Source organism: Xenopus laevis, chromosome 9_10S, assembly GCF_017654675.1.
Source record: "Xenopus laevis strain J_2021 chromosome 9_10S, Xenopus_laevis_v10.1, whole genome shotgun sequence".
NCBI lineage: Eukaryota > Metazoa > Chordata > Amphibia > Anura > Pipidae > Xenopus > Xenopus laevis.
Genome location: NC_054388.1, coordinates 94,238,431 through 94,258,109, shown reverse-complemented (window position 1 = coordinate 94,258,109; position 19,679 = coordinate 94,238,431). Strand labels below are relative to the sequence as shown.

The window sequence follows — 19,679 nt, the reverse complement described above, 5'->3', positions numbered from 1 at the left end:
ATTACTGTGGTGCTAATACTGTGGGTCCTTTAGGGACATATTGGGAGGTGCTGAGTAATTTTACAAATACAAGCAGTCCCCAGGTTACGTATGAGATAGGGTCTGTAGTAGATTTTTTTAAGTTGAATTTGTATGTAAGTTGAAAACATATACGGTAAATTTACTTATTAAATGCAACAAGACAGATGCTTGTCTTCGCATAGTATTTATGTTTACCTTTCTGTGCTCTGCAGTAGACAACACACGCTAGAGGGGAGTTGGTTAAGTGGTTTATTAAAGCTAAATGCTAATAAAATTCAAAACCATAGTATGTCACTGTAATAGCCTCCATCTGTCAGTATGAGTTGTATGTAAGTCAGGTGTATGTAACTCGAGGACTCCTTGTATATATGATTATATGTGAATGTCATGATATTGCCTTAAAAGTAGAACTTAGAATGTCCATAATGCAGTTTTGAAATGCACAGCTTGTTGCACACAGCACTCCTTTACCCAACCCTACGTCCTGCAGCTCAATGCTCATCAACATATTCAGTTTGCCCTGTTCATGTCTATCTTGTTATCCGCAAAAATCTTCAGTACTGAATATTCCCACTATGCAGCCCCAAGTGTGCGGTTGACTTAAGTGCCCAGAAGATACATCGTGTAGATTATGCCAAGAAGTGAGCGGTGACCACTTAGTGCTGCTGTACACCGCTCAGAGCAACCACACCACACTTCTAACACTTAAAATGCTTTTTGGCATGTTAGTAGCTCTCCTTTGAGTGATTTGTTTTAAAGGCTAAGTGTTCCTTTAGTCAAGATTTGTTGGTAAAGATTGTCACAATACACATGTATCTTTAAAGCTATATATTAGATGTTAGAAACAGAGCTTAGTGATGTCATTTTTGTAAATTATAATATGGGGGGGGGGAAATGATCATCCTTAGCAGTCAGAAACATGTGTTGCTTTTGCAGTCTCATGAGTATGTCTGTCTCAGCTGAGCCATGCTTCATGGCTTGTCTATAAAACTGTTATATTTGAAGCTTTGGCCTTAAAATTTTAAACCATGCTTTTGGCTGTATATCAGTACAATTGTCTGAGTTTTATATGTAAAGTAATATGATAATGAAAAAGTATCTAGTGACAATCTTTATACTGCTCATTATGGTGTTACTATCACATTATTTGTTACAACAACCAACAGGTGATGATTATAAGGGGACGAAACACCTTGAAGCACATACTACTGTCCACACGCAATCTTCACGGGGTAGAGGGGTGACAGGAACCCTATGTCACGCCCTTTATTACACAGGTTTATATGCACCTTCTTCTATTTGCACCATGTTATATCTTTTATAGGCCTCTGATTACTAACCATAAATCCTCCTCCTAATGTTTATCCTGGTACAGGTATGGTATCTGGAAACCCTGTTATCCAGAAAGTTCCGAATTACTGAAAGGCGCTCTCCCATAGAGTTCATTATAATTAAATAATCCAAATTTTTTAAAAATGATTTCCTTTTTTTCTGTTATCATAAAACAGAAGCTTGTACTTGATCCCAACTAAGATATAATTAATACTTATTGGAAGCAAAATCAGCCTATTGGATTTTTTATTTTTTAAAATGATTTTCTAGTAGACTTAAGACAAATTATGGAAAGATCTGTTATCTGGAAAACCCCAGGTCCAGAGCATTCTGGATAACCGGCCCCATACCTGTACAGTAAATTAGGCACCTGCAAAAGGTTTTCTGCTTTTGCTTGAAAGTTGCATCACTTTATTTTAATGTATATCCTATTTGTGTGTATCCCCATTTAAAGCAAAGCCAGTTAACCAGTTATACTCTCCCATAAACAACCTCACTTTTTTTTTTTTTTTTTTTTTTTTTAACACCAAACTGAATGTGGAGATACTGGTGGTGATGGGGAAAGAATATTATATTTTTCTTATTTACCCCTAGCCATGAACTGTGAATTTAAGACACGGCACAAAATATAACGTAGAGCTTTGGTTGTTTCCTAACATGGAACTTAAAACTCGAGCATGATCGAGCAGGCTTTGCTAAAGTTGCTATATTTGTGCATTTCTCCCTGGTCTGTCTGTTTTGTTTGTGATTTCTCTACTGTGTAACAACTTCTGATTCTTCATTATCCTGTGTAACCAGTACACTTGCCTCTCGCCTGTATTTTAGGCTATTTATTACTACAAGCAGTGCGCAGGGTTGGAGCTGCAGGATGGTTTGTATCCCGGAAGATGTTGTCGTTTCTTTGGTTGGCCATTGTCTCACCAGGTTATTATTTTGATTTTGCACATTGCGATCCGCTCTGGAGGCTGCTCTGGTGCACTTTCCATGCCCAGGTTAATTTCGTATTGCTTGCATTTATTTATATCTTGTACGTCAGTAGTTAATTATTGTCTTTACAATTATTTGCAAAACTGTTTGGCAGCTCCTTTATTTCATGAATAAAAACTGCATGCGCTTTGGATCAAATATCCAGTATTTGTATATCCATTAATCTGCATGGCCTTGATTTCATTGCAAGTATTAGAGCCAAGCTATAAGTGTTTCTCCTGGTTTTATGCACGTAAGGCTATGTAAATGAATTGCTTTGTGAAATCTTCATGGTTTAAACAGCATGCAGCATGTCTAATCTCTCCTTTACCTCTTTCAGGTCGAGCAGCCTCCAGCTTGCTTTGGTGGCTGGGAACTGGATGGTATCAACTAACCACTCTGGTTTCTTTATTAAATGTGTTTATCCTTACCAGGTCAGTATGAAATACGTATTTTATTTAAAGTAATACAAATGATAAATTTTTATTGTATAGTCCCCAGCATGGATAGTTTAATAACACGCATGCTCTCAAAGGTGTCCGTATCATTAAAACAGTAACACAAAAAAAACCCCTCCCGTGTTTTAAAGTAATAAAAAATATAATGTCCTGTTGCCCTGCACTGGTAAAACTGGTGTGTTTGCGTCAGAAACTTAACTACTGTAGTTAATATAAACAATCTGCTTTTGTAGCAATTCAGGCGATTAAAATAGTGCTAAATGGCATAGGTTAAGTAGTGGATAACATATAAGGTCTGTAGAACACCATTTTATTCTACAGAGCTCACCTGCTATGTAACCTGAGCCTTTTCTCCTTTGGCTGCCCCCATTGCTACACAGCAGCTTATTGATATACTACTGTATAATTGATAGTAGATCTTACACAAACACACTAATTTGCAGAGTAGCTGTACATTATATTTTAATCATTTTAAAACACTTGCGTGTTGGGAAACGGCAGCACAAGCTCAGCAATGTGCCCTGGAACCACAAATACTGTCCACTGGGAATTTACTGATACGGGTGAAGTCCGCCCTGCCCTAATTAAAAGCCCTGTTGTGTTCATGTCCTTCACTACAAGTGCATAATACTATGTAGCGTTTTGATTTCTGCTGCTTGTAGCAACTTGCCAATAGTAATAGCCAGCCCTCCTTTGCTTATCACTTGAAATCGCAAGTGCCCATGCCAACTGTCAGCCAGAGCCTGAGGGCAACATGCACAAATCTTAGTGATGTCCACTCTGTAGCTCTTCATCTGTTGTTGGTGTACTACAAGTTTTTATATCCCACTATACGGGCTCTTACACACGTGTGTTTGTGCGCTCCCCTGCGTTGTGATTTCCTCCGTTCAGCCGCATGGGAGCGCAGGAGTAGACGCACTGAATTATTGTCAATGGGGCTGTACTCACACACACACATTTACTCGCCAAACGCAGGTTGAGATGCAGCATATGTTGCATTTTACCTGCGTTCAGCGCATACATGTGTCTGTGTGAGTACAGCCCAATTGACAATTATTTGGAACAAGCGTCTATTAATCAGTGACACAGAATCAGCAGCATGCATGTCATGACTATTGGGTCTGTTAGTTTTCTATTACTAGTAAACGATTTGCCATGTTGAAATATAATTTCTACAAAAATCAGTGATTGATGAGGTTAGTGATGTCAGACTATATTATTCTGAACACAATTGTAATTGGGAGACAAAATGCTTTATTGCCAAAATTAGGTCTGGAAAACATGAAACCTATAGGAATGGTGTTAAGAAGGTTAGAAGACGAGTACAAAAGCAACATGTGCATTTTTTATTTTTTTTTTATTTATTTTTTTAGCAATAGGTTGCTTAAAAGTGTAGATAAACTTAAAACTTGTTTTTCAAGTATTTTGATTTAGTCTGTCTTAGGCTTTACAATTATATGACTTTGTTTTGCACATGTGGAATTTAAACTTTCTGCGCCCTGAGCCAATATGTCGGCCTGGGTGCAGACACACTGAAATGTGTAAGTTTGTATTTCAAGACAAAATATGCCCTGTGTGCCTTCATGTGGTTAATAGAATTAAGTCTGGTCCGTGATCCCGAACGATAGATAACACATTTTATTGCAGGCTAAGGTTTTTACTACAAATACAAAAAATAAAGGATAGGTCCATTTATATCATACTAAAAGTTAATGTAAATATGTACTGCCCCTTTTTTAAGTGGCCATACACATCTTGATTTGGTTAGCCTGATTTCAATGAAAACATTTGACTGCCTGGTGTTAGAGGGCTGATAGTTTTGCATGTCTGTGTGGGGAAAGTCAGAATTCTTAATCTAAAAATCTTTGGTGGATTGGGGCATTGGCAGGTCCAAGTAAGAAGCAGTTCTTTCTCCTGCTCATACCTTCAGGTCATGGGACCAAATAAATCTGTTTAGCTGGCCAAGTGGATTGCCAAATTGCAATCGTCTCTATCATCCTAGCAAATCAGTGAGCACATGGGTAATGCCAGCTTTAATACTTGAGGTGACAAAAATAGGGAGCTTTTTCTCCAACAGCCTGTATTACTAAATAAGGGCAACTCTTGCAATAGTATTTCACTGCTTCAGCATAAATTATCTGCATTACATCTTCGTGTGTACATCTCTTTAGTTGGCAAAAGAATTGTATTTGTATAGTGTGGCAACATTCAGGGTTACACGCATACTTTGTATTCATACTATGTATGTCATATATAGGATTCTTTGTAATAAATCACATTTCTTTGCTCTAGATGCCTTTCAAAGCCGTCTAAATGGTTACTTCTGCTCTTGCCCTTGCTACTTTTGCTTGGTAAGTTCATTCAGATATCTGACTAGTGTACATTTAAAGAGGTAATTCATAGTTGAGGTAACTTTTAGTATGTTCTAGAATGTTAAATTCAAATGGGGGTCGCTGACCCCCAGCAGCCAAAAAACTATTTGTCTACAATATTGTTAATATGCATCTGTATTTATAATCTTTCTCTTTAGGCCCTCACTAGTGATGGGCGAATTTATTCGCCAGGCATGGATTGGCTGCAAATTTTCCACATTTCGCCACCAAAAATTGTCTCCCATCAAAATAATTGGTGCCCATTGACTTTAATGCATTTGAACAAAAAAATCTCATGTGTAAAAATTGTTGTATGCATAAAAATTGTTGCGCCCATTGACTTATATGGACAAAAAAATTGCGCATGTAAAAATTGTCGCTCGTGTAATTGTTGAGCGTTAATAATTTTGGCGTCCATTGACTATAATGCGTATGCGAGTTTTTCCCATTTTTTTTTCCAGAGTTTGTAATATTTTTGGGTGAAACAGGACTGCTTTGCCTATTACTAGCCGTCACCTATTCATAGCCTGATGTCTCTCTTGAAAATTGCCTGGTTGCTGGTATATATTGGACCCTAACAACCAAGTAGCTGCTGAAATTCCAAAGCCGCTAAAATCTTTTTTTTTTAAAAACAAAAACCTTGCAGACTGTACTAAAATATTTTAAAGATGAATTATACTTTTAAGACTAGGGCCAGTAAGTTTATTTAGTCAATTCTGCATGACTAAGTTGGCATCTTATTGGCCCGTGTATGGTCTTGGCCAAGAGGCCTGCTCAACCAATATCTGGCGGAAAATAAGTGATTAGGTAAGGTTAGATTTTTTAATTTTTTTTTTAAAAAATTTTGGTCAGATTAGGGAACACATCTGTGCATTAATGTAATAGTCATCTAGGCGGTCTGCATAGCTCAAATTCTGATTCAATCATTAGCCCAAGCATCTTTATATGTAAGACTAACTTAACTGCAGCCAACTAGTCTTCAGATAATTCAGCAGTCCATGGCATTGTCCTGTAGGTCCTCATGTCAGAATGACTTTTATATACTGTACTATGCAGTTTACTAAATATAAAATAATCCAACAGATTGAGTCCTGCCACATCCACCCGGCTGACCATATCCACATATAGGCTTCTGACAGTGGCGACACTATAGACCAGTGATCCCAACCAGTGGCTCATGAGCAACATGTTGCCCTCTGACCCCATGAACTTTGCCCTCTGTTGCCTTAAAGCAAGTGCTTATTTTTGAATTCCTATCTTAAAGGAGAACTAACCCCCCCAATAAGAAAAGCCCCATCTACTACCCTAGATAGTCCCCCCCCCCACTGCTTCCTACCTGCAAAGTGCATTATTCTGGACAGCATGCTCACTTATTTATACTAAGTAGTGCGGCGGAGCTCAAGGGCACCATTTTCCCGGGTCTTCAGTCTTCTTTTGTTAGGGAACATGCCATATTTGGTGCATGCATTCGTGCCAGCTGCGCATATGCTGAAAAGTTGTTTAAATTTCTGAAGGAAAGGAAGAGGATCCCAAGAAGACCAAAGACCTGGAAGATGGGGCCCATGAGCTCTGATGCGCTACTCTGCATAAATAAGTGAGCATGCTGTCCAGGGACCCTTTAGAAAAATGCACTGTGGGTAGGAAGCAGGGGGGGGACTATCTAAAGTAGTAGATGTGGCTTTTCTTATTGGGGGGGGGTTAGTTCTCCTTAAAATTCAAACTTTAGTTGCATAAAAACCATATGTACTGCCAAACTGTGCCCCCTGTTGGGATAACCAAATGGCCAATCACAGCCCATAATTGCCATCCCCAGGAACTTTTAGCATGTTTATGTTGCTCTATTTTATGTTGCTCTCCAGCTTTTTTTTTTTTTTTTGCATGTAAATGTGGCTCATGGGTTAAAAAGGTTGGGGACCTTTTTCTCTAGAGTTGTAAACGACCCGCTCCGTTTTAATGCAAAAAATTGTGTTCAGAGCCCATCCTGTATACTATTTGTTGGAGGATTAGGGCACCAGAGGTTTTATTTTATTTATTCCTATGCTTTCAAAGTGCTCTAGCCTCTCAAAGTTCAACTGGCATTGTGTGTCTTTCTGATTTTATTGTCCCCTCCCTGCTGCTTTTAAATATATGCAATTCAAAATTTTATATTTTAGGGCTTTACTTATGGGGCTCAGATTATATACTGCTTCCTGCATTCGGCAGTATAAGATTATTTCCATCTGATACGGTTAAAGAAACAGCTGCCAGCCTCGAGCCTTCTCCAGAAAGCACTATATCTAGTCCAGGCATCAAGGTATGACACAGTAAGATATATTCTCACATCCCAGTATACCTTTTTGACATCAGAAGTAGAGTATGATTTATTTTTGTATTTTTATACTATATTCAGCTGATAACTCGGCCTCTGTTAGTGGATTCTGCAATACACCATTGCTTAGCAAGTAAATCTCCGTAATACTGTAGCATCACCATGCAAGTGCAGTGCAATTAAAGTTTCTGTATGTCGCCATTCATTTCAGGAAGAGAGCTTGTGGTATGATACTGACCGAGTAAAAGAGTTGGAAAAGCAGTTGGGATTAATGGGTCGTAAGCACAGTGACCATATGGAAGACTATAAAACAATGAATGTTCTGGTCCTGAAGATACAAGAGCAAGTTCAAAAGATGAATGATGAAAGCCATGTGTCATCGATTATTACAAACATATTCGAGCAGCATTTTGCTAAACAGACTGTTGGAAAGAAGGAACCCTCTGTGGTAATTTTTTTCAAAAAAATGTTTTCACAGTTCCCACCCACTTGTCTCCTGCTCCTTTTTATGGTTTATACGCTCACATTTACATCCAAGAAGCACCTGTAATTGTAAGATTTGTAAAGCCTGAGCTTTGTGAAAAGGCCAGTGCTGTTGTATCTTTTGGCTCTTGTATAGGTGGCTTGATCACTTCAATGAAGCACAAACTAAGGGTCATCCCAGCCTGCCCCCGATGAATAGATTGCAGACAGCACTGTATTTATCCAATAAAAGCACGGATAGGTACTTTGGACTGACCCTTTGGAGGGCTAAAATAAGTAGAGGAAATATAAGGATACTTTTATAACTGTTCAGATGATACAGAAGCTGTTGTTGTTGTTGGGACTAAGCTTTATTTTACTCACATTGCAATAAGTTGGCTTGATTTTGCAAAAATGTAGGTAATTTGAAAGGGCAGAAGCCAGAATAGCATGGATAACCTTTCCCTGTTTAATTTTAGGATTCTTCAAACGCCATCAGCAATCATGAAGCGCGTATTGTGCATTTGGAGACACTGTTTGAAAAAGTATCACAGGTATGAGGCTGCTGTTTCTAGAGTCCTGTGGGGGTGTACAAGGGCTGCTAGAGTAGTGTTCCATTTATAGAATTTATTTTTAGAGCATTAATGCACTAATTTGATTAACTTGTTCCCCCCCCCCCCTTAGGCTATAGAGGAAGATAGAAAATTATCAGAGTCAAGAACCAGGTAATAAAACTAAATGTAACTAAATGTCATTTTTGGTAAAAGCAATGTGATTTACACACAACTTGATTTTTGCATTACAGATTTTTCTGACATAAGTGGTCTGTTTTAAATATGCACAGAATTTACTATATCATAACCAACAGTAACAGCACTCTGCTATATACATTGTGCTAAACACAAAACAATACACAGTCAACATTTTTATTTATTTGGTTATGTAAGAAGTAACCAACCCTTGGGGGCCCATTTACTTAGCTCGAGTGAAGGAATAGAGAGAAAAAACGTCGAATTTCGAATGATCGTTTTTTTTTTTGGCTACTTCGACCATCGAATGGGCTACGATTCGAATGGGCTACGATTCGAACTAAAAATCGTTCGACCATTCAAAAGTCAAAGTACTGTCTGTTTAAAAAATACTTTGACCCCCAAGTTCACCACCTAAAACCTAACGAGGCCAATGTTAGCCTATGGGGAAGGTCCCCATTGGCTTCCTAACAATTTTCTGATCGAACGAATTGTGCTAAATCCTTCGACTTCGATATTCGAAGTCGAAGGATTTCAATTCGGCAGTCGAATATCGAGGGTTAATTAACCCTCGATATTCGACCCTAGGTAAATTTGCCCCTAGATGTCTAAAGCAAATGTAACCTCAACCAACAGTCAGGAATATACTTGATTTCCACATTGTTTGATTCTCACAAACAGGTGTGCAGGTGATCCAGTTAAAGAGAAATAGTATGGAAAATAGTCTACGAAGGGCTGTGATTGATTGATTTTAGATGGGTCGGTGAACCCCATTTTGAATGTTGGCAAAAGTCAAAAAGGCAAATAAATTCAAAAACTTAAAAAAAAATTTTATGAAAAATTGCTTAGAATTAACCATTCTATAACATACTTAAGGTTAACTTGAAGGTGAACCACCCCTTTAATTGTTCTTGTGTAAGGGAACTGATCCCATTTTTTATTCCCTGCAAAATGTTTTAATAATACACGATGTGTGGACGTCTGGTACCATTGACTGGAGTCCTGCACGTGCTATTGGATATGACAAAATCCTTGATGCAAAGCACCTTATGGACATTTCCTGACATGTAAATGGTATTTGTAAAAAGATCTACTATTTGCATATACAATTTGCACTTTGTTTCCCGAAATTGGCTGAATAATACCATAATACATTCATTTTTTTAAGCACTGCTTCTGTTTTCAAGTAGTGTTCTCCACATTATTAAATAATTTTAAGTCCCTTTCTGTAGCATTTATGATTATTAGCACACATTTATAAAGCGCTAATTTATTTTTCAGCGCTGTACAAATAATGAGTACATCAGACAGATTATTCACAAATACAAGGCTTTGCAATGTAAACCTGTATGAATGTGTTTGTGATTGTGGCACTTGGTTTCCTTAGAGACAAATTTATACTCCTGTCTGTGCAGTCCAATCAATGGCTTTCTGTGCCTCTCTTCTCTATTGGATGCTGGTGTAGTTGGTTATGACAAATACAAGTTTTGTTTCAGCGGAGGTGAAATTCATGATCAGGGTCTTCTCAGAAGGCGGATTGAGAGTCTGGAGGAAGAGTTTGAAAAATACAAAGCTGCTTTCCTAAACAGACAGACAGCACAGACCAGCTGTGACCTCCCAGACTGCCTTCTGCAAAAGGTATTTAAAAAAGATAATACTGTATAAGATGAACCATCAGTCTATCCTCTTCTCTAACTACTGTATAATCCTATGTTTAACAGTTGGCAAGTGTTTTGCTTTGACTCTTGGTGATTTTGCTTTAACTCTTGATGATTTTGGCCAAATCAGTTTTTGCTTCATCAGTCCAGTAGCGTTACATGGATTGGCCTGAAACTACAGGTTGGGTGGGATCAGGCTGGTGCAGCACAATTTCAGCTGCTTGTGGACCCACCACCTGATAGCTGTTGCTTATTTATATATTCGTGCCTGCGCCTGGCACTTGTGGTAGTATGAGGGTCTTTCTGACCAGCAAATGAGCAGTTCTCTATTCTTTTCCCCATCTTGCCTTGAGTTTTGCAGTTCCCTTAACTACCATTTCTTTTAGGTTTGAGACCTACAGCCTGCTTGGTTTTAGAGATGATTTTGTACTGCCACCGAACATGTAGGTGTTATTGTACAAACATATTTAAACTGATGAGTTATGTTTATTTAAATGTATCTAATTAGATATAAATATTGATGTGATAAACAACATCATTATAGATATTCGTTAAACAGTCGTTGGGTAATAAACTAAGATCTTCCACCTCTCTCATGTTACGGACATGAGACTTCACGTGTTGAGCTTATTATGACTGACGTGTATAATTTTCATGTTTTTCATGTCAATTAACAGGTGGATGCAAGAGTTAAAGAATCAGTTGAAATGATGTTTGCCAGCCAGGAAAATATTCCAGAATCCTTAGTGCGGTGGCTGTCTGCAAATTTTGTGAATACGGGAGATTTCAATAGCAGGCTGCAGGAAATGGAGCTGAAAATTCTCCAAAACATTACACACCATGTTACCCTAACAAAGCCGATCCCGTCTACAAAAGTGGTGGAGGCTGCAGTTACTGGGGCAATAGATGGCATTTCTAAAGAGGTAAATGTACCACCATGCTTAGATTTTTGGTTGCTATGGGTTACTGCTCCAGGGCAAACTTAATGACTAATGGGGTTATATAATAAAAGGCACTAACAGTTGTTTGTGCAATGTATGCAAGCTGCATATATAAAACATTTTGATACACATGTGTCTGTTGTGTACATGCAGGAAACTCGAGTGATGATAAATAATGCTCTGAGACTCTACTCCCAAGATCGCACCGGTATGGCAGATTTTGCATTGGAATCTGGAGGTAACAATTGTTTTTTTTTTTATTTGTTTAAAATAGTTCATCAACCTGGGAGGGAGGGATCCTTCCATGTATAGGATTTGCATGCAATATGTGCTGGTATACTGCATTTGCATAGATGTGGCTATAATATAATCCTATAATACACAAAAGCCATGAATATCCTGTAAATGATATCCTTATGAATAGTGACTAGTGATGTCATCAGTTATAAACTGTAGTGATGGGCATTTTTGTCACATGACTCACTAAAACTTGTGTATTATAATAAATAAAGTACCTCTTGTTGGAAAATATGAGGATATTAGAAGTAACCTCTGAGCTCCATGACCTGTATAAAAGCACTCGGCCTTTGGCCTCATGCTTTTATATGGTCATGGATACTCCTCGGTGACTTATAATATCCTTATATTTTACAATAGGGGGTACTTTATTCACTATATATTAACAAGTGATCTTGCACATATAACCTAATGTAACGGTTTTTATTAGCGAGCATTTTCAGCTAATACGTCCCTACTTGGAGTAGTCTGTCATATGCAATACATTTCCTGTTCAAATGAATGGGAAGCATCTATTAGCAGGGATTAGGTGGTTTATTGTGCCTAAGAATGCTTAATAACTGGCATGTACCTTGAGTTGTACTAGAGATTTGTAATGGAAATAGGCCAATGGTTTAAATGTAATGTTTAGTGTGCAGCCTCTTCAAATACCAGAAGACAAATTGGCCAGGGGCCAGTAAAGGTCCCTTTCATAAAGGATGGCCTGGATAAGGATTCTTAAAAAGAAGCATGGCTGCATTCTGCCAAGAAAACACTGGAATGACTGGTGTAAAAGAGAAGTTCACCATCGCTTTTAAAGGAGAAGGAAAGGTTAAAACTAAGTAAGCCTTATCAGAAAGGTCCATCTAAATATACCAGTACACCCCCAAAGTAGTGCTGCTCTGAGTCCCCTGTCAAAAGAAACACAGCATTTCTTTCCTTCTATTGTGTACTCATGGGCTTCTGTATCAGACTTCCTGTTTTCAGCATAAACCTCATTGCCCTGGGCAAGAGCATGCTCAGTTTGTGCCTCTTCCCCTCCCTTCTCTACTGTAATCTGAGCCCAGAGCAGGGAGAGACTCAGGCAGGAAGTGATGTTTCACCACATTAATACTGCAGCTCCTATCCTAAACAAACAGAGTTTCTAGAGCTTTTTACTCAGGTATGGTAAAACATTCTACAGAATAAATATAGCATTCTAGCTTGCACTATTGCAGCTAATCTATTGGCAATGAAATTCCTCCGTAGCTTTCCTTCTCCTTTAATATTTTGTATGTTAGTGGCTTGAATGGATGAGTAAAGCAAGAGGACAGGACACTTTTTCAGGATAATAACTGTAACTTTATTCCTCATTGGTGCTGAGATTTTGTTTTCCTTTCAAAGGTGGCGGTATCCTTGGTACTCGTTGCTCTGAAACATATGGGACAAAGACCGCTTTAATGAGCTTGTTTGGCATTCCTTTGTGGTATTTTTCACAATCCCCTAGAGTGGTTATACAGGTGAGTGTAACGGTCTGATATTCCAAGCCTTCCAAAGTTGATGCTTTGAGCTTCAGAAATTTACCCTGCTTTTTAGCCCTATGTGTGTGTGGTGCTTAAAAAGTTTGAATTCTATGTGTGTGTGGTGCTTAAAAAGTTTGAATTCTCAAGTCCTAAGCCTAGATAATGATGGCGCTGTAAACATAATGCTTGTTCATTTTCTTTTATTGAGGAAAAGTATCCAAAATTGCATATTTGTGTGTGGAAAAGTATGGGAACATCCTACAATTCTAAAATCATTTAAAAGGGAAATTGAGAGTCGGTGTTCTAATGAATGGGATGATAATTAGGTGTGAAAGTGGTAACCAATGCTTTATATAAAGAAATTAAGAACACAGGCTTTTGGAAGTGTCATGGCTTGAAGAAAGATTTCTGAGAACCTCTGAAAAAAACAGTAAGAATGGTTACCAAAGTTTTCTAAAGAATTGGGACAGATAGTGTAAAATTTGGGTACCCTTGTAATTTTGATAATCTGAATGCATATAACTGCTCAATACTGATTACTGGCAGCACCAAATTGGTTGGATTAGCTCATTAAGCCTTGAACTTCATAGGCAGATGTGTTTGATTATAAGAAAAGGTATTTAAGGTGGCCAATTGCAAGTTGTGCTTCTGTTTGACTCTCCTCTGAAGAGTGACAGCATGGGATCCTCAAAGCAACTTTCTGCACTCACACCACAAACGGCCGCTTGTATGCAAAAGCTCATTTAGAGAAGCCACAGTCATTTTGGGACAAAGTGCTTTGGACTGATGAGACAAAAATATTGTTATTGGGTCATAACAAAAAGTGCTTTGCATGTCGGAAAAAGAACACTGCAATCCAAGAACAACACCTGCTACCTACTGTCACATTTTGTGGGGGTTCCATCATGCTGTGGGGCTGTGTGGCTAGTTCAGGGACTGGGGCCCTTGTTAAAGTCGAGGGTTGGATGAATTCAACTGAATATCAACAAATTTTTCAGGATAATGTTCAAGCATCAGTCACAAATTTGAAGTTACGCGGGTGTTGGATATAATATTATAAGACAATGACCCTAAACACACTTGGAAATCTACAAAGGCATTTTTGCAGAGGGAGAAGTACAATATCTCAACATACAAATTGATGTACCAAACAAAGATTAAAGCAGAAGAAATAATGTTTTTTTGACTACTTTGTTTAATTGGGTTCTCATTTGCTAGTTTTAGGACTTGTGTAAGAAGATCATCTTTAAAGGAGAAGGAATAGCATTTTACAATTGGGGTGCTAAAAGTTAGGCACACCCAAGTGACTATTTTTACTTACCCGACACCCCTGGTCGGTGCTCCTATCAGCAGAAAACTGGGCTGGGGGTTTTCCAGCGAGCACCACTGAGAGATCCTCTTCCTGCTTATCGGTTTACAAAGTTCCCGGGGCAGATGCACGCGCAGTAGAGCGAAATAAACCGCCTTTTTTGTTAAAGTCCGGCTTTCCGCTCTACTGCGAGAAGACCCGAAGAAGCAGGAAGAGGATCTCTCCATGTTGGTCGCTAGAAGAATCCCAGGCCGGTGCGGCTTTCTGCTGATAGGAGCACTGGCCTGGGCTGTTGGGTAAGTAAAAGTAATCACTTGGGGGTGCCTAACTTTTGGCACCCCAAGTGTAAAATGCTATTCCTTCTCCTTTAAGGTCATATTAAAAAAATATATTGAAAATTCAAGCACCACTATCTGTCTTTCTATCTATTATATGTTCAGAGTTCTTTTAACATTAATTGATTTGGATATTTGGAGTCTAGATTTGTCTGTTGATCATTAAATCTCTTTACTTTTCATAGCCGGATATGTACCCAGGAAACTGTTGGGCCTTTAAGGGAACCCAAGGATTCCTTGTCGTTCGACTATCAAGGATGATTTACCCAACTGCCTTTTCTATTGAGCACATACCCAAGTCCCTCTCACCATTAGGAAACATTACAAGCGCACCTAAAGATTTTGCAATATATGTAAGTGATTTGTTTGTGGGTTTTATTTTTTTTTTATTTTTTTGCTTTCATTGTAGAGCAGCTGTTTACTTATTCCATTCGGCCTTAAAAGCAGTTGCTCTTGAGTAATAAACTCTGGTGTTTACAGTAAATTCTGTTGGCTTAATCTTGGTTTGCTGCAGATCTCTTTGCCTTGTGCTATGTTACATTGAACATTTTAATTAATGTTATTTTTTTTAAAACCTCAACTGTCCATAAAGTCTTTATCATTTGGTTTGCAGTGCCAGCAACTGATATGCACAAGGTTAGACTGCGGTAACTGACATAACTAAATATTTGGTAGTACAGGTATGGTATCAGTTATCTGGAAACCCGTTATCCGACTTGCGGAAAGGCTGTCTCCCATAGACTCCATTATAATCAAATAGTCCAAATTTTTAAAAATGATTTCCTTTTTCTCTGTAATAATAAAACAGTAGCTTGTACTCAATCCAAACTAAGATATAATTAATCCTTATTGGAAGCAGAACCAGCCTATTGGATTTATTTAATGTTAACATGATTTTCTAGTAGACTTAACGTATGAAGATCCAAATTACAGAAAGGTCCGTTATCTGGAAACCCCCAGGTTCCTAGCATTCTGGATAACAGGACCCATACCTGTATCTGAATTAGATGTTTAAATTTAGGATACTGCCATTAGATGCCTTTTTTTTTTTTTTTTTTCTTGTACATTTAGGGTCAGGGCATACGGGCACATTCGGGGAGATTAGACGACAAATCTCCTCTTCTTCGGGGCGACTAATCCTTCCCAAACTGCCTTCCTGCCGGCTAAAATGTAAATCACAGGCAGGATGGCACTTGGACCGATTAGTTTTCCGAAGTCGACTTCGGAAAACTGATCACTCAGTGTGGCATCCCGCTGGCGACTTCGGGAAAACCAATCGTTCAGAGTGCCAGCCCGCCGGCGATTTACATTTTAGCCGGCAGGGGAGGCAGTTTGGGAAGATTAGTCGCCCCGAAAAAGAGGACCTTTGTGCCCTGACCCTTAGAATACAGGTGCCCAAAAGATAAATAGCTATTTAATAGTATGAAACAAAAGGTTTCCAATATATCACAATAGCCTCTGTTTTATGTCCAACCCCTTTGGTTGTTCTGTCCCAAATATATTTTCCTAGTTTATGATCCATCACATAGTGCACTGATTGGGAAAAGCATGGCCAGATTTGGGCAGTTTGTTCCACACACTGGTGCTGTTGCTTAGCAAGCTGGGAAACTGTACATTGGTAACTACTTGAGAATTTAGATATGTTGTTTGGCTGCCTGCTTATAAATGAGCCCAGGTAATCACTGATCCAAGACATAATCATTGCAGGATCTGAGTAATAGCAATCGTTTTCAATTTAGCAGGGATCCCATTTGATGGTGGCACGCTGAAGCAAAACTCCATCGCACAGTACAGTGACCCTATTATCTTCCAGTTATGAATTTGGTCTCATGAGTTTTTAAAGGGTTTGTTCACCTTTGAGATAACTTTTAGTATGATGTGGAGAGTGATGTTCTGAGATAATTTGCAATTGGTTTTCATTTTTTGTGTTTTTTGTTATTTAGCTTTTTATTCTGCAGCTCTTCAATTTGCAATTTCAGCAGCAATCTGGTAACTAGGGCCCAACGTACTCTAGCAACCATGCATTGATTTGAATAAGAGACTGGAATATGAATAGGAGAGAGTCTGGATAGAAAGTGGAGTAATAAAAAGTAACAATACATGTGTAGCCTTACAGAGCATTTGTGTTTTAGAAGGGGACAGCGATGCCCATTTGAAAGCTGCAAAGAATCCGAAGAAAAAGACAACTAAAATGATAAATAAATAATGAAAAGTTGCTTAGAATTGCCTGTTCCTTTAACATAATAAAAGTGACCTTAAAGGCGAACCACCCCTTTAATCAGGTGCTACACTAGAAACATGCCATTTCGTTCATTTCTATAGGGAACATGTATAACCTATGTATTATCTCCTCCGTGATCGAATTCACAGACACTGGACCTTTGGTGTTTACTGCTCATTTTTTTTGCTTTTCATTCCCAAACAGGGCCTAGATGACGAGTACCAGGAAGATGGGCAAGTTTTACTTCGTGCCATGTATGATCAAGAAGGGGAACCCTTGCAAGTATTCCATATTCAGGTAAATATTTCATTGCGCACCTTCAACACATTCGAATACAATTTATTACAATGAGATTTCAGATACTAACAACCGGATAATTAACGACCATTTTTATTGTTCCCCCCCCCCTCTCATTAGGAAGACTGTAGGAAACCTTTCCAGATTGTGGAACTGAGAATCTTTTCTAATTGGGGCCAGCAAGACTTTACCTGTCTGTATCGCTTTAGGGCACATGGAACACCTGCACAATAACCACTGTTTATCTTAAATGTACATTTGTATTATAAATAATGCAATCCTGGAACACTGGAATACACACATATATATAATATATTATAATATTTAAAATATTTAAAATATGGGCAGCAGTATTATATGCTGCATGGTCAGTCTTCATTCAGTCACTGCCAGGAAAACGAGAGATACTCAAGCAAACCAATTTGATATGCACTTAAACTGTCATCCGTATGCTTTACAACTTGTCTCCAAGCTCCGTAAAATGCTGCATGTAAATTACTCAGGATTAAAAGGCCAGTTAGCGGAAGGCAGCTACAAAGAAATGCTTTTAAAAGGCACTTAATGCGAAAGTTCAGGGTTTTTTTCCCCTTCTATTTGTAGATATAAAATGGTTTTGCAGAAAGTCCAATTAACATTACTTTTCCATTGGTTCTTGATATCCTCCATTAGCCAATCACTAATAAAGGCAGCTGACTGTATCTAGTGGTTTATTTACCTGGGATATATATGTATATGTATAGATTTAACAAACCTATACTGTGGAATTCTGTTTAATGACTGAAACGTATAAGAAAACAGATTGTAGAACATATTAGTTTGTTATTGTTCCTTTAAATAGAAAGATATTGGGATTTATTATCCAGAAAATAGGAGGAAACACACTAACTCTTCAGTAAACTCATTTTGTTTGTTTAAAAAAAAAATAAAAAAGCCACAGTAAGAAGAATGTATGAAAATGATCCCAGGATACTCTATATAGAGACCTGTGCTGAAATGCTAGATGTGCTTTATGGTACTTTAATTACAAGTGTACGCTGGATACTTACAGTTCAACTTAAAGGTGACATATACCCCACAATGTAAATGGCCCAACGTACTTAATGGTATTTTTATTTCAATTTCATGGTATTATGGAATTTCACAAAAGAGCGACCCTTGCTATTCTGCCCGGCCATGGGAAGGAGCAAGTGTCTGTGGATGCTTAAACGTTATGCAAATGTGATCAAATCAGTAGAAGTGAGCTGCAAAGTGTCAGGGGATGCTTCCTGCTGCAGTAAACTGCATTGTCCTGTCCAGACAGAGGGTGCTCTACAGAAAGTGCTCAGAAGAGCACCCTGATTATTTTTACATTATATGGGGAGGTATATGACCCTTTAATACCCAGAAAATGTACTACCCATGTCTTGCCAGCTGCTATGTTTACAGTCGTTTTTGAAGCATTGTTCATGTAATGTATATTTGAAATTCTAGTGCCATATTTTTGTGTGTATTTTTGCTTTTTGGGATTCACCGAATCCATTATTTTGGATTAGCCCGAATCCTTCGCTAAAGATTCAGCCGAATACCAAACAGATTCCAAATCCTAATTTGCATATGCAAATTAGGGGTGGGAAGGGGAAAACATTTTTTACTTTTGTTTTGTGACAAAGTCACGCGATTTCCCTCCCCGCCCCTAATTTGCAAATTCGGATTCAGTTCAGCCGGGCAGAAGGATTCGGCCGAATCAGATTCGGCAGAATCCCAAACTGAATCCTGGATTCGGTGCATCCCTGTTTGTTTTACAATATCGGCACCCTTAAGCCTGATCCCAAATATTAACCAGTGAAAGGGTTAAAGCATTGTACCAGAGCCAATTCCCCTGAGTGGCTTTGTGAATAGAGTTTGTGTATATTTCACAATCTACATACAAGAAAACAGTCATGAGATGTATAGAATTGAATATTAGAAGTCAAATATTCTATGCAAGTCAAATTTGGGAGGTAGTATAAAGGGGAGGGGTGGGGGCTTTTTTTCCCAAGAACAATAATTTATTTTTAAAGATGAAAAAAGGACTTTGTGCAATGTATTTTTGTAAAGGCTTTTCTAGCTATTTTGTTTTTTCAGTGACTTTTCTTTGCTTGCTCCATACTGAAAAAAAATTAAACTGTTTTAAAGAGTTGACTTTTTGATTGCATGTAATATTTGAAATGGTAATAAACATTATCTTTTTCTGTTAATGGATTGTTTCACTTCAATGTCTACCGTGATGTCATAGAAGTGAAGTCAATGAGTAACAATCCCACACATGACTATATGAGAAGCTACAGGTATAGGACGTTAAAAAAGAAAATCTGTTATTAATCTAGCAGCAGTACATTTACACTCTGATTTACAGAGATTATATATCATTCAGATCAGTCCCTGCCCCAGTGGAGCTTACATTCTAAGGTCAGTTTAATCAGAAGCTTGTCTGTGTGTTTTTGGCTTGTGGAA

General features: G+C 38.2%; 1 protein-coding gene across 8 annotated transcripts in view; it reads left to right on the top strand.

Moving 5' to 3' along the window:
* sun1.S (Sad1 and UNC84 domain containing 1 S homeolog) overlaps positions 1-18,153 on the top strand; it is a 40,672-nt gene extending 22,519 nt beyond the window's left edge. For 7 of the 8 annotated variants that reach the window (XM_018239152.2, XM_018239155.2, XM_018239153.2 and 4 more), the window contains 15 exons: positions 1,188-1,298; positions 2,179-2,277; positions 2,660-2,753; positions 5,070-5,128; positions 7,303-7,442; positions 7,669-7,905; positions 8,399-8,473; positions 8,604-8,644; positions 10,165-10,306; positions 11,004-11,249; positions 11,421-11,505; positions 12,927-13,042; positions 14,875-15,042; positions 17,115-17,207; positions 17,328-18,153. In XM_018239152.2, the coding sequence (XP_018094641.1) occupies positions 1,188-1,298; positions 2,179-2,277; positions 2,660-2,753; positions 5,070-5,128; positions 7,303-7,442; positions 7,669-7,905; positions 8,399-8,473; positions 8,604-8,644; positions 10,165-10,306; positions 11,004-11,249; positions 11,421-11,505; positions 12,927-13,042; positions 14,875-15,042; positions 17,115-17,207; positions 17,328-17,441 (1,820 nt within the window). In that variant the 3' untranslated portion in view covers positions 17,442-18,153. The remainder of the gene's footprint in view (positions 1-1,187; positions 1,299-2,178; positions 2,278-2,659; positions 2,754-5,069; positions 5,129-7,302; positions 7,443-7,668; positions 7,906-8,398; positions 8,474-8,603; positions 8,645-10,164; positions 10,307-11,003; positions 11,250-11,420; positions 11,506-12,926; positions 13,043-14,874; positions 15,043-17,114; positions 17,208-17,327) is intronic. The other variant, XM_041579278.1, reaches the window with a different exon arrangement.
* Positions 18,154-19,679: the final 1,526 nt, after the last annotated feature.